General features: G+C 49.4%; 1 protein-coding gene across 2 annotated transcripts in view; it reads right to left on the minus strand.

Moving 5' to 3' along the window:
- Esrrb (estrogen related receptor beta) overlaps positions 1 to 13,556 on the minus strand; it is a 154,008-nt gene that overhangs the window by 20,545 nt on the left and 119,907 nt on the right. For both annotated transcript variants that reach the window (XM_041658388.1, XM_041658387.1), the window contains exon 3: positions 9,008 to 9,124. In XM_041658388.1, coding sequence (XP_041514322.1) covers positions 9,008 to 9,124 — 117 coding nt within the window. The remainder of the gene's footprint in view (positions 1 to 9,007; positions 9,125 to 13,556) is intronic.

A 13,556-nucleotide genomic window follows, 5' to 3' on the forward strand; every position in this document is an offset into this window, starting at 1 on the left:
TTCTTCTGCATGTTGATGTCTAATAAGGCCTAAATCATTAGTTAAAATGCTTCCTTTTTCCATTTTCCTATCTGCGAGGCAGACTTGCCACTTAAGAGGAGGATAGCTTATACACTTTTAATTAGATATTTAATGGCTAAAGCCCTAGTTATAATATTCTTATGGGAGACCTTGAGCCGCTAGGTAAAATTCTAATAGAGAGCTTATAAAATCGTTACCCCAGGCTTCTTGCTAGGAATAGAAAACCAGCACTTGGGAAGCAGAGGCAGGAGGATCCACACTTCAAGGTCATCCTCAGCTGTGTAGCCAAGTTTGAGTCCAGTCTGGGTTACAGGGGACAGAAAAGATAGAAGCAACTTCATTTGCTGATGCTTAAGCTACTGGCTACCAGAGAGTCTGGCACAAGTCATCTCCTCTGACTGATACGAGGGACAGTTACTCCTAAATTGGGTTGTAATTTCCAAATGCCAACTGGGGAGAGAGAGAAAAGGGAGTCTTGAAATAAGAATCCCTATGTTTGTATACTTATACTCACAAAATACCCAAAAAGCAGTCAGGAAGTGCCATAAAAACACTAATTAACTTATAGTTACTGTCTGAGATTATCAGATCCTATCATTGAGATTTTCCAAATATAGAAAGGTATTAATAATGCTAGTATGGAAATCAGTGCAGATCTCCAAATACTAAATAACACATGGCCTTTGTTTGAACTACTGTTGGATACCGCTTAACCCATTCGGATGTACGGAGAACTTTAATGCTTTGACGGTATCTCGTGAATATAAAAAAAAAAAGATTGGTAATCAATGCAATTCATGGCCCTGGGAAAACAGAGTCCTTGAGTTTTGGCCAGTGCTAGATGTCTGGACAAGTGTGATAGCTTCCTAGCATAGGTAGAGGGGACGAGCAGTGGCCTATAGCAGAGCTGGGTAAACCAAATTACACCCAGATACTAGAGCGGTACAGGGTAAGCATCTTCACCTCTCTGTACCTCCACTTCCTGGGACTGGGATGGGGTGATGGGGTAGTGGTGCCTACCTCACGGGGCTAACAGCTCATTTAAACCCATGTCAATTCATGCAAACACTTGAAAACCCTCCAATGGCAAAGAGTAAATGTTAAATAAATGCTAACACCACTGCTAAAAATACCTCATCCTTAAGGATGCTCTGTCTGTCACACAACGTCATCATCTTGGCCGTATATTAGATTTCCAAGGCACTGTGATGGTGGAATTGGAAAGCGTACATGCAACTGTTCTGTATTTGCTTACAACTCAATGACCTCAAAATGAAAAGTTGAAAAACTTCTGGAAAATGCTGGTGGAGGTGTAGAACGGTTTACGTGTAGGCAACTCAAAAAACTACCCAGAATCACCACAAATCCTACTCCCGAGTCTCCACCCCGACTAAGAACGGAAGGTGGAAATATGCCAGTGTTCATTGCAGCACGGCTCTTGGGAGCTAACAACAGGGGCAGCCTCAATGGGCATTAGCAGCCATGGGCAAACAACGTGGTTTATACATGTATATTAGTCACTCAGAGTGAAATAAGCCAGACACGAAAAGGCAGCGATGGTTTAGCTTTACCTTTGAGGCTTCTGGAGTCCTTGAGGTTAGACAGAAAGCAGGCTGGACACCAGGGATGGGTAGAAATCTGGGATGAAGAGTTAGTAAGCACTGGGTCCCACTTGTAGCAGGTGCAGGGATTTCGTGCTTGTAATCCCAGCGATTGAAAGGCTGAGGCAGAAGGATCAACCTGAGTTCCAAGTTAGCTTGGGCTTTAGAGTGAGTTTCTGGTCAGCATTAGCTACCTGAAGACCCCATCTCAAAATAAAATAAATTTCGAATTGCCAGGCATGACAGCGACGGAGCCCGGCAGCCACCTCAGTCCAGCCCAAGGACAGAGCTTTGGGCCTTGGCTAAGTCACACTTGCTCTACCCTCTCCCAGCCTCAAGACACTAGGCTGGCCAACAGGGCCCTGCGGGGGCCCTGCTTGGGACCCAGGAGATGGTACAGAAGCTTCAAGGAGAGGAGGGGAACGTCTCAAAGCCATGCCCCACCTGCTGGCCTCTGCTATCCACTGCAGGCACCGCAGAGTTCCGGATCAGGCACTGACTGAATGGCCGCCATTGGGCCTCTCATTCTTTCTTAATGGAAGGACAATACTTCCCACTCCTCGCCATCCTCCCTCCCCCAACCACCACCTTGCGTCTCATTTGCAACCCCCTCCCTCAAGGCTGGACGGGATCCCAGTCTTTCAAAGCAAAAATAGCTGATGGTACTGGGGCAGCAGCCAGTTTAAGTTTCTTTCATGCACTAAAAATAACTAGCTAAAGCATGGTCCTGCACCTGGCCCCAGGCCTGTCCTGGTGCTGCCCTCCACCATCACGTGGCTCTCTGCCCAAGGGGAGGTTTACCAAGGGTATGGAGAGGACCAGCCTGGAAGCCAGAATCCTTCCCTCACTCCTGGCCCAAGTTGAAGCCAGGAAGGATCCTGTTGACCTTGCTAACTGGCTCCACTGTCCTCACTTTCTTTATGAAGAGCAGGTCCTGGACTGCTCACCTTACAACAGTTGTGAGGATGGAGAGTTCAGGGCTGTCCTCAGGAGAAAACGGAGGACCAGAGAAAGGTCAGGTAGGTTGGGGTTGTAGCTCAGAAGGCAGAGCGCTGAAGGAATGTGCAGAAAGCCTGAGTTCAATCTCTGATACTGCATAAACCTGTGTGTGGTGCCTGCCTGTGAGCCCTGCACATGACGGTCAGAAATTCAAGGCTATTTTAGGATGCAGAGAAGTTCAAGACAAGCCTGGTGGTATACACAAGACCTGGACAGGGTCACAGAGCCAGGAGGGACAGAAGGCTCTGCATCTGGATCTGTGGGTGACTGAGTGGGGTCATGTACTGTCCAGAGCAATGGTTCTCAACCTTCCTGACCCTTTAATACAGTCCCCCATGTCGTGGTGACCCCCAACCATAAAATTATTTTTGTTGCTACTTCATAACTGTAATTTTGCTACTGTTCTGAATCATAACGTAAATACCCATGTTTTCTGATGTCGTGGCCACTCCATGAAAAGGTCATTCAGTCACTGGGGGTCACAACCCACAGATTGAGAACCTCTGGTCTAGCGCCCTCACCCTCCCCTCCACAAGACAGCCTTGGCTATCTAGAACTAGCTCTATAGACCTCGCTGGCCTCAAACTCACAGAGATCCACCTGCCCTCTTCCTTCCAAGTGCTTAGATTAAAGGCATGCGCCACCACCACCTGACAAATATCTTTTCAAAGGTGATTGTAGGCAGGGTCTGGGTCTCTATGATACAGTTCTTTGTTCTGAGCATTCTTCCCAGGGGGGATTGTGGGTTGAAGCTCACCCTGGTGTCCTAGTTCACTTCCCACTGCTGTGATGATAAACACTGTGACTAATAAAGCAACTTAGGGAGGAAAGAGTTCATTTGGCTTACAGGTTATAATTTATCATTAGGAGGAAGCCAAGGAGTGAACCCAAGGCAGGAATCTGAAGCCGAGACCATGTAGGAATGCTGCTTACTGGCTTGCTCCTGGTGGATTGCTCACCTTGCTTTCTTATACAACCCAGACTAGGGATGACACCACACACAGTGGGCTGGCTGCTTCTATATAAATAAAAAGACAGTACACCCACAGACCTGCCTACAGATCAGTATAATGGAGACATTTTCTCAATTAAGATTCCCTCTTCTCAGATATGTCTAGGTTTGTGTCAAGATGACAAAAACCAAACAGTACACCTGGTGATAGAGAGGGAGAGGTTTGATGGGAATCTCCTGATGGATAAACACACACACACACACACAAGTCCCTGAATGTCTAAAGGGGAATCCCAGCACACTGGCTACCCAAGCAGTGTCTACTGCTGCTCCTGTCCCTCCTCTAGACCCCCCCCCCCCTGGTCCACAGCCTCACACTGCTAAGGACATTTAGCCTGTGTGATCCCTGTGTTCCCACGGCCAATGTCTAAAACTACACCCGGCAGGGAAAACTCAGTCCAGCCAGCTGTCCCTCCTCTACTCCGTTCTTGCTGGAGAAGAACTACAGGCTTCTGCTGGGCAAGGAACCCAGACTGAGGATGAGACCAGCTTCCTACAAGAAGCCTACACTCCACCCAGCTTTGTCGTGTCCTAGCTGCTTGGCCCTGGGAAAGTCACCGAAGCACAGTTGGGCCCGATCAAGCATGGCAGGTCCTGTCACCTGTGCGACTACTTTCCATTTCCTTGCCCGTGATAGACACTGCTAATCAATCATGCCACCACAGCCTGCTGGTCTCAGATACTCCACTGGGGCCTTTCAATCATGTGCACTACCACACCACCACCCTGGAGCTGACAGCCCCAGGGAAAGGCAATTTGCCACCCTGCTTCTTGAATTAAAAGCAAGGGTGTTAGGAGAAGGGCAGAGCAAACAAAAGAAGCTGAGTGCGGACGTAAATAAACAAGGTCATTTCTTGAGCGGGAGCAGTTCAGTGACAAGGTCTATGGGCAGGTGATGGAGGAGACGACATCTACAGGGAGACAGAACGGACAAGAAGCCTGCCTTCAGGAACACGCTTGGAGAGAGGACATTGTCTAGAATCCCTAAGGTGAGAACTAGGTCTTGCCAGGCTTGGAGAATGAAAGCAAGCTGGTGAGGCTGGCATTGAATGAAGAGGAATACGGACAGGATGAGGTGGTGGAGAGGATGGTGGAGTCTCAAAGCAGACCTGAGCCCTGCGGTCAGGTGGTTCAGCAGTTTTCTAAGTGCCACGGAGAACTTCAAGAAGATAGAAAACAGAAGCCCAGAGACATCCCTGGCCACCACTAGGGTCAGACCCCCCCACTTGGCCATCTAGCAGCTCCCTGGGAAGGCTACTTAGACCTTCATAAACTTCACCTCCCTCCCAGGGGCCTGACCAGACGGGCTGAACCTGTGATCCAATGCTCTTGTGTCAAAAGCCTGGAGTGAGCTGTAATAAGAATTCAACACAGCCAAGAGCAACTGTCTGTATTCAGTCAACACTTGTTTGGTCATGTCAGGAGCAATTTTCCCCAAAAAGTATTGTAGGGACCATTGTCCTAGGGAGTTTGCAGAGAGCCCCACACCCCAACGGTAGTAAGAACTGTTTGTTGGCAGAGCCCACCCCGCACCCAACTATCTTGAGAGCTATCTGTTAACAGAACCTGCCCCACATTCCAACTGTCCAGAGAACTGTTTGTGGTTGGAATCACAAAAGGAACAATTCTGCTTGCATAGAGAACTAGGTTTGTCAACTCGTAACCTCCTGACCTATCGTGACCTCCTGACCATCGCTGCAAGATCCCTTCCTGCCCTGGCCATGCCCCTGCCCACATCTCAACCCAAATTCCTCATCCAGGGGCTATATAAGCAACCATGATGCTAAAAAACGGAGGCTTTGACAACAGGTCTTGCTTGGCCTTTTTCCTCTTTCCTGCCCATGTCTTTTCAGATAGCGCCTCTCCGGGACCCTGGAATAAATGACCTGTCAGGCGGGTTACAACCCTAGACTAACTGACCCGCTGGGCGGTTACACAGTCAGAGGTCACTGCACCTGAGTGTTCAGGAGGCTTTGGGGAGGTCTTGTGAGCTAGCAAGGCAGGAGGGTGGGGTGTCCATGTGTATAGGCCAGAAAGTAGCTCAATGCTGTCCTCCAACACGTTGGAGAGTTGGTTTGTTTCAAAACATTAATGTATTTTGGAAAAGCAAAAGAATTTCTCTTCCTTTATTCACAAGACCAGAGAAGAGGTATTTCTGGCATGGGCTAGAGGCAGAGCCTTCTATAAATACAAAACCATTAGATCCATCCCATACAGCCAGAACCTGATCAGGGCCTCCTTTTAATTTCCTGACGTGAGTTGGCCGCTAACCCAATTACCCGGAACCCCTGGAGAAGCTCTCTGCCTTTCCGACACGCGTGGAGAGAGAGAAAGCATACTGTATGGCCGTCAGCCCAGCTCTCACTGAAATCAAATATCTTTCAGAAAACCCTCGGGAAGGGCAGGCCTGGGCAGGGAGGAGGCGGCAGGAGTGGCTGGAGAGAGGGCAAGTCAGGGGAGGGGAAGGTGAAGTGAGTAGAGACAGAGCTGGCTAGGGAGATGTAGTCAAGACCCAGAGCTGACCTGAAGACTGGGGGCACCGGACAGACACAGCGAGTGGATTTTCTGGTCTGGAGACTGAATCTGTCCACACTTGTGATGCCAGGGACCATCTCGTTCCATTCTGAACTCAGAGAGGACCAGCCTAAGGTAACACCACACTCCCTTAGAGTCCCACCAACAAATCCAGGAAGGAGATCAATGGGTCCAACCTGCCTCACTCAAATCAGTAGCTGGCTGTAGAAAAGACCTGTGTGAACTCAGGTGAGTCTAACACGAACTGAATGTTGCCAGAGGGCTGACACACCAAGGCAACGACGTCACAGCTGTCCCACTGGAGCCTCACCTTTAGTTGATGATGAACAGGTCTCAAAGGAGGTGAAGAAATGAGGTTCAGGGGCTGTTAGGTATGAGAGCCACAAAGAAATGCCAGTCGCCAGCTCTGAACCCACATCAGATTTTGCATTCAATTTTGCACATAGGAAAAGGATGACTTTCCCTAAAAATATGAATTGTCTGTCATACAATGCATCTGCATAGAGATTCTGGGACACTGCCTTCAGTCACCAGTCACTCCAGTCATCCCAAGCTTATTGTATTTACATCCCCAAGGACACAATTAAGAATTAATGATGGATTTGCGTATGTTGAACCAGCCCTGCATCTCTGGGATGAAGCCTACTTGATCATAATGGATAATTTTTCTTATGTGTTCTTGGATTCGGTTTGCCAGTATTTTATTGAAGATTTTTGCGTCAATGTTCATGAGTGAGATCGGTCTGTAATTCTCTTTCTTGGTTGGGTCTTTTTGTGGTTTTGGTATCAGGGTAACTGTAGCTTCATAAAAGGAATTTGGCAATGACTCTTCTGATTCTATATTGTGAAATACCTTAAGGAGTATAGGTATTAATTCTTCTTGGAAGTTCTGGTAGAATTCTGCATTGAAACCATCTGGTCCTGGGCTTTTTTTCGAAGGGAGATTTTTGATAACCATTTCTAATTCTTCGCGAGAAACCGGTCTATTTAGATCATTCACCTGGTCTTGGTTTAGCTTTGGTATATGATACTTATTTAAAAAAATGTCCATTCCATCCCAGGAGAGACAGGGCAGAGCCAAAGGAAGCCATGTGGGAAACAGGACCCGTCTCCAACCACTTGAGGCAACTGACAGGCTTTGATCGTGAGGCAGAGAACACCACGCATCTGACTTCATCCCTAGTAACGGCTGCAGCCCCTAATTCAAAGCTCAGTGGCATGGACTATTTTACTAAGAAAAAGTGATTGGAGACATCTCGAACTGCTGGGTAGAAGGGAGGAAATGAGAGCAGTGTTTACACCCCCTGCTCTTCTGAAAGATGCAGGAACCCGTGCTGCCCAGCTGACTGCAAGACCCTAAGGCAGGAATCAGCAGAGGGGAAGTGTGAAGTTTGTTTCTAGAATGAAGTCAGAGGCTGAGAAGGGGGTGTGAGATGCAGGCCTTAGGGACCAGACCTTGCACACACAGCAAAGAAGGATACCCAAACAAAAGCAGGAGCCAGGACAGCGGCCAAGAGCTCTACCTGGCAGGAACCCAGACTCCTCCAGGAGGCCTGCTTCTCCCTGGAGGCTGCTCCCCACGGAGCTTCTGATGCCAGGTACCACAAAGCTCTATGTGGACGGACACTAAGCCAGAAGCTCAGTTTCACCCATGCTCGGGACGTTTCCTGTCAGCTCTCCCCTTTCAGACACAGGCCTGCCAGCAGAGGAGGTAGGATGTGCCCTGGCGACTGGTCCCTTCCTCCTTCAGGCAAGGCTCCCTAATGGCTGTATCAGACTCAGTACATCAGCCCGGGGGACATCTGGCAGCTGATCTGTAAGAATGTGTACTGGCTCTTTCTGAGGGAATCACACGGGCATGCGCAATGGTGTGCGTACGTGCAACTATAACACAGGCACACACTTGTATCCCATTCCCAATATGGTACTGAACAAGATTCAAACAGGGCAGATCCACAAGAGATGGGGCCTTCCACACAATGGGCTCCATCTCACACTTCCAAGGAGCCACTTCTCAAGTAAAAAAAATACACACAGGATGCCACAATGTTAACATCACCATGCTTCAGTTAACTCAATCAAAGACCAGGGTTCTGTTTCCAGCACCTATATTGCCACTTATGGGGATCAGAAGATCTTTTCTGACAGCCAAGGGCACCTGTATGGAAATATATACATGCAGGAACTCACACATACATACAAGACAAAAACCTAAAAATTAAAAGCTAAATGGCCAACAAATAAAAAAAAACCTTCTGATGGAACTAAACTTAGCTCAGTTGGCACTTGTGACTTCTGATCATTGCACTGAAGGGAAACCCAATACACCAAATGACTCCAGAGGAAAAAGCAACAGGAAGGAGAATCAGAACGAAGACGGAAGAGAAATAGAGGTGGAAAACACTTCACCAGGCAAGAGACATGTCCTGAACTCCACTGGAAGCCAAGGGCCACTCCTCACCAGCAAGCAATGTTCAGTATCTACCTCCAAACCTGAGGGAGCTCCAGGAGTCCTATGTCCACCTGTCAAGATGGGGAGGGGGAGTCCTAGTCCAAATGAGGACTTCCCAAGGTAACAAGCTAACAGCCAAGGCTCCAAATAGGGCCTGGAGTCCCCAAAAGGATCCTTGGGACCTCCTGACTTCCATCTTGCTAGCCCACATCTTTCTGAGAAGTCCAGCAGGCTACTACGGCATGGCAGCCTATAGCCCCCCATCTCACACACACACACACACCCCGCCCTTGGCAAGGCTCTAGGCCTGCACGTATCTTTTCACAGGCCTGACACTCCTCACCATGACAATCCAAGCGGAGCCCTCACCCTGGCAGTTGGTCTCACCTTCCTTCAGCATCCCCACTTTGAGGCATTTCATGAAGCGGCAGGCCTGGCAGGACTTGCGCCTCCGTTTGGTGATCTCACACTCGTTGGTGGCCGGACAGCTGTACTCGATGTTTCCTGCAACAGAGAGAGGGTTGCCAGGCGCCTGCTGTCCATCCCGAACCCCCACCCATTAGGCTGACTGTCTGGGAACTAATTGACCCGCGCAGACTTGCTCTAACCCAGGGTTGAACAGGGAAGTTCTACTCGGAGCAAGAACTCTTAAGTGGCTCTCCGGAATGTGTCAAACTCTCTCCCATGCCAATTTCAGCCTGTGAGCTGAGCTGGGTGGGCCAAGTAGCTACCTGGGGAGAAAAAAAACATAGTTCTTCTCTTCTGAGAATGGTCACTCACAGTTCTGGGTTCTGTGACAGCCACAGGATGTGGGGTGGGGTAGGAGAATGACATCAGATGTGCTGAGTCAGCATTTGACACCAGGAGCACAGCCTCAGCGCTGAGCTGATCATCAACACAGACAGCCCCAGCTCCTCCAGCCTACACCTGTCATTAGGAAAAGCCCAGGAAAACTGTGGCAGGGACGGGACTCTGCTCCCTCTGGGGGCCAGGTCACCAAGCTCCCGACTTGGAGGAAATCTCCTTGCTGTCACTTAACCTTAGTTTCCTCATCTGCAAAACAGGTGAAGGGTCGAACGAAACCTTATGTGGAAAGTCACTTTAAAAACTTGTAGCCTAGCCGGGAGGTGGTGGCACACACCTTTAATCCCAGCACTTGAGAGGCAGAGGCAGGTGGATCTCTGTGAGTTTGAGACCAGTCTGGTCTACAGAGTGAGTTCCAGGACAGCCAGGACGATTACACAGAGAAACCCTGTATCAAAAAACCATAAAACAAAACAAACCTGTAGCCTATGCTGGGTGTGGTGGTGCATGCTTTTAATCCCTACAGAGGCAGGAGGATTTCTATGAGTTTGAGGCCAGCCTGTTGTACATAGTGAATTCCAGGACAGCCAGGGCTTCACAGTGAGACCTTGCCTTAAAATAGATGGACAGCCTGGACTACACATCTCAGAAATGAAATGGGGCTGGGATGTAGCTCAGGTGATGAAAGTGTGCAGGAGTCCTGAGTGCTACACCCAGCAGCCTGTAAGCCAGGTCTGGTGGGGCACACCTGGGATCCTGGAGGAGAGGCAGAGGAATTAGAACTTCAAGGTCATCTTTAGCCACAGAACAGGAATTTGAGGGCTGCCTGGGCCACAGAAACATAGCCTGTCTCAAACATATAACACACACACACACACAAATCAGTGAGCAAAAATAAAGAACTATTGCCTAAGTAAGGCAACCCATTCAATTGGTCTCAACCCTGGAGATGCTGGAGCGAGACGCTCAACGTCTGAGGGCCATGCAGGCTACTCTCAAACTATTAAAACCAAACAGCAAACCACTTCGTCATACGAGGTGCTTATTTTGTAAAGCCGTCTTCCTTGTGAAAGCATGGGATAGTGTCCAGCTTTTTGAAACAGGGACAGTGTCTACCCCAAGTCCCCTGTCTTCTCAACACCTATTTAACCAATGTGGGCTCTGTGCCTACAAGCCTGGTACTAGGAAAAAAAAGCAACAGATGACATCAGATTCAACAGAAGACATCCGATGCTCATCCCATCCCAGGGGGCCAAGGAGAAAGAAGCTGGGCCCTGGCCCCAGCTCTGCTACTATCCACTCACAGTAATAATAGCCAGGGCTCCAACTGTAAACCCACTACTGTGTGCCACCTCTGGATCAGCTCTCTTGACCCCTACCATTTCTGAGCTGGCCTACCAGTGCCCGATTCACAGACCAAGAAACGGGAAGCCAAAATGAACTACCTCGGGCCCAGAGCTCTTATACCCACTCCCCTGTACCTCACAAGGAGCCTGAAGAAAACAGAAAGTGCCTCACCCACAAAGACAAGCTTTTGTTACTAACCCAGCAGCTGAGGAGGTCTGGTAGCCAGAAGGGGAGGTAAGTGTTCCCAGGCATCCCATGCCACAGCCTCCTGGTGTGGGATATGGAAACACTATCAGATCTCCTAGAGCAAAGCATGAAGTGTGGGCCATCAGTGATAAAGGGTTCTGAAGCAGGGTCATTTCTGGGCTCAAGTTACCAGACTGCCGCATTCCCCAGAGCTCAGACCAAGGGACCTCAAAGACCCCTGTGACCACAGGACAATTGTCTTACGACATTTCTCTGCTCATCACACCCCTTGCTCCTTCTAATCAATGCTACCCCCGTCTTCTTTGTGTGTTTGTATTATATTTATTTATTCGTGCATGTGTGTGTGTGCACTGTGCATGTATGTGTCCTGAGCGCCCACAGTCTGTGTTTGGAGACCAGAGGACAGCTTCTCAGGAGTCGGTTCCCTCTTCCAACACGTGGGTTCTAAGGCTCAAAAACTCAGGTCATCAGGCTTAGCAGCAAGCATCTTTCCCTGCTGAGCCTTCTTGCCAGCCCCTCCAATGTTATTTCTGATCACTTGTGTAACTTCATGGGAAGTCAACTGGGGTGTGGCAGTAACTTGCAATGGTCATATAAACATGGTTTTTTGTTTTCTAGTGATTTTTAATTTTTCAGATAGGATCTCACTCTGTAGCCCAGTCTGGCCCCAAACTCAGGGATTCTCTTACCTTGGCCTCAGTCTTGAATTACAGATGTGGAGTCACTACACCTGGCTAAACAAGGCAATGTCAAAGATAAGCAAGAGGAAAACACAAGCTCAGCTAACGTACCTGTTCCGTTACCTGTTCCACGTATGTTATCTTACAGGCTCTGGAGCCTGCCCCCCACCCCACCTAACCATCTTTACACACAGCCTAAGCCCCTCCCACTCCCCAGCACTGTGCATAGCAACCAGTTCTGACTGGTAAACAGAAGCAAGTCCACCAAGTGGCCTCTGCCCCAGGTCTACAGCCCACCAATCCAGATCCCGCTGGGGAGGTATTGTTCCTTTCTGCCAACCACCCCATGCTGCCCACCATCCATGCCCTGTCTACTTCCTCCATGAGAGCCAGTTCCTCTTGACAGTCCAAGACCTGACTCACACACAGTAGGTTCCCAAAGCACACTAACCACTAAAAAACCGAGCATTTGGTGATGCAGCTGCAGCCCTGCTCAACATTTATTAAGTCTTTAACTTAGCCAATTTCTCCCCATCTTACATATGTCCCAGTGCTTTAGGGAGATCACAAAGTTCAGAATGGGACAGGACTATACAGTGAGAGTCTGGTTGGTTTGTTTGTGGTAAAGTTTTTATGAATGAGAAGGGAGAGCACAACTCTAGCAGAAGCAGCCTGGGAATGGAACCCAGGTGGCCTGCTCATGGGAGCTGCTCTCAGCCGCATTGAGGCCAGCTACCCCTTGAGTGAGGATGAGCCACTAGTTATTGCCCAGAATGGGGGTGTGGGTTGGGTCCTGCTGTCTTCCTAAGGTGACAGGAAAGGAGTGTTTCCTATGCAAGAGTGTGGAGCAACGTTCCTGACCTTTCAGGGGGTGCGTGTGCGCATGCACGCGCGCACACACACAAGTGCCTGTGTGGATTTCCAATTTCCCTTATTTATTTTGTTCATTTCAATTTGTTTTATGGGCCTGGCGGCCGGCTGCCAACAAAACCAAGTTGGTGGCCTTGCCTTGTAATTTCTGTAAGTGCCTCCTTGATAAAGTGATGAGATTAATTCATCGCTGTTCCTGTGGTCTCAAGGGGAGTCCAGGAGATCTCAGCACAGAGAGGGGACATCAGTGGTGCATTGCTCATGCACACGAGTGCACGCACGTGCGCGCGCACACACACACACACACACACACACACACACACACACACACACAGCATCAACTCAGGTGTGACCAAGTTAGTGGATAGCACATTAGACAACAGCTAGTGCAAACTCAGGTCCCAACCTGGAAGTGTGTCCACTATAGACACAGGCAGACGCCACTTCTGGCAAGTTGAGCCACCTAACTGAGCCTCAGTTTCCCTGTCTATGAACAGGTGTAGCTTCCATCTCAAAGTTGGATAAATTCGGCACACCAGAACTGAACGGAACACAGACCGTGTTACACCCAGGCAGATCTGCCGGAGCAGATGTGGAGGACACCAGCTAGCTGGTCTCTAGCCTGTCGGTGTCACACTGAAGGCTGTCCACCCAAGGACACCTGAGAGCACTCTAATCTGCGGATGGCTGGCCCCCAGCTCCTGTCTGTCTGTGTCTGAGGGACAGGAAGGCACATCCGGAGCTGAGCTGGAATTCACTGTGACCCTGAGGCGAAGAGGTAGTCTCTTTGATCCCAGGCCACTCTGAGAAGGGAATCCCAGGGGGAAGCCACACCAGCTGTCTCCGCAGCTGCAGGCAAGCCAGCATCCCCATCCAGGCTCAGGCACAGGAGCTGTTAAGCTCAAACAATTCCAAGGCTCCAGTTGACCTCAAAGGCCTTGGTGAGCAGCTGCCCTGAAGGACTGGGCTCTCATTAATCTCAGTGCTGGAGGACAGAGACATTCCCTTTCACTGTGTGTGGTCCAGTG

Source organism: Microtus oregoni, unplaced genomic scaffold (assembly GCF_018167655.1).
Source record: "Microtus oregoni isolate MIOR12 unplaced genomic scaffold, Mior012 000009F_ref0000495, whole genome shotgun sequence".
Taxonomy (NCBI): Eukaryota; Metazoa; Chordata; class Mammalia; order Rodentia; family Cricetidae; genus Microtus; species Microtus oregoni.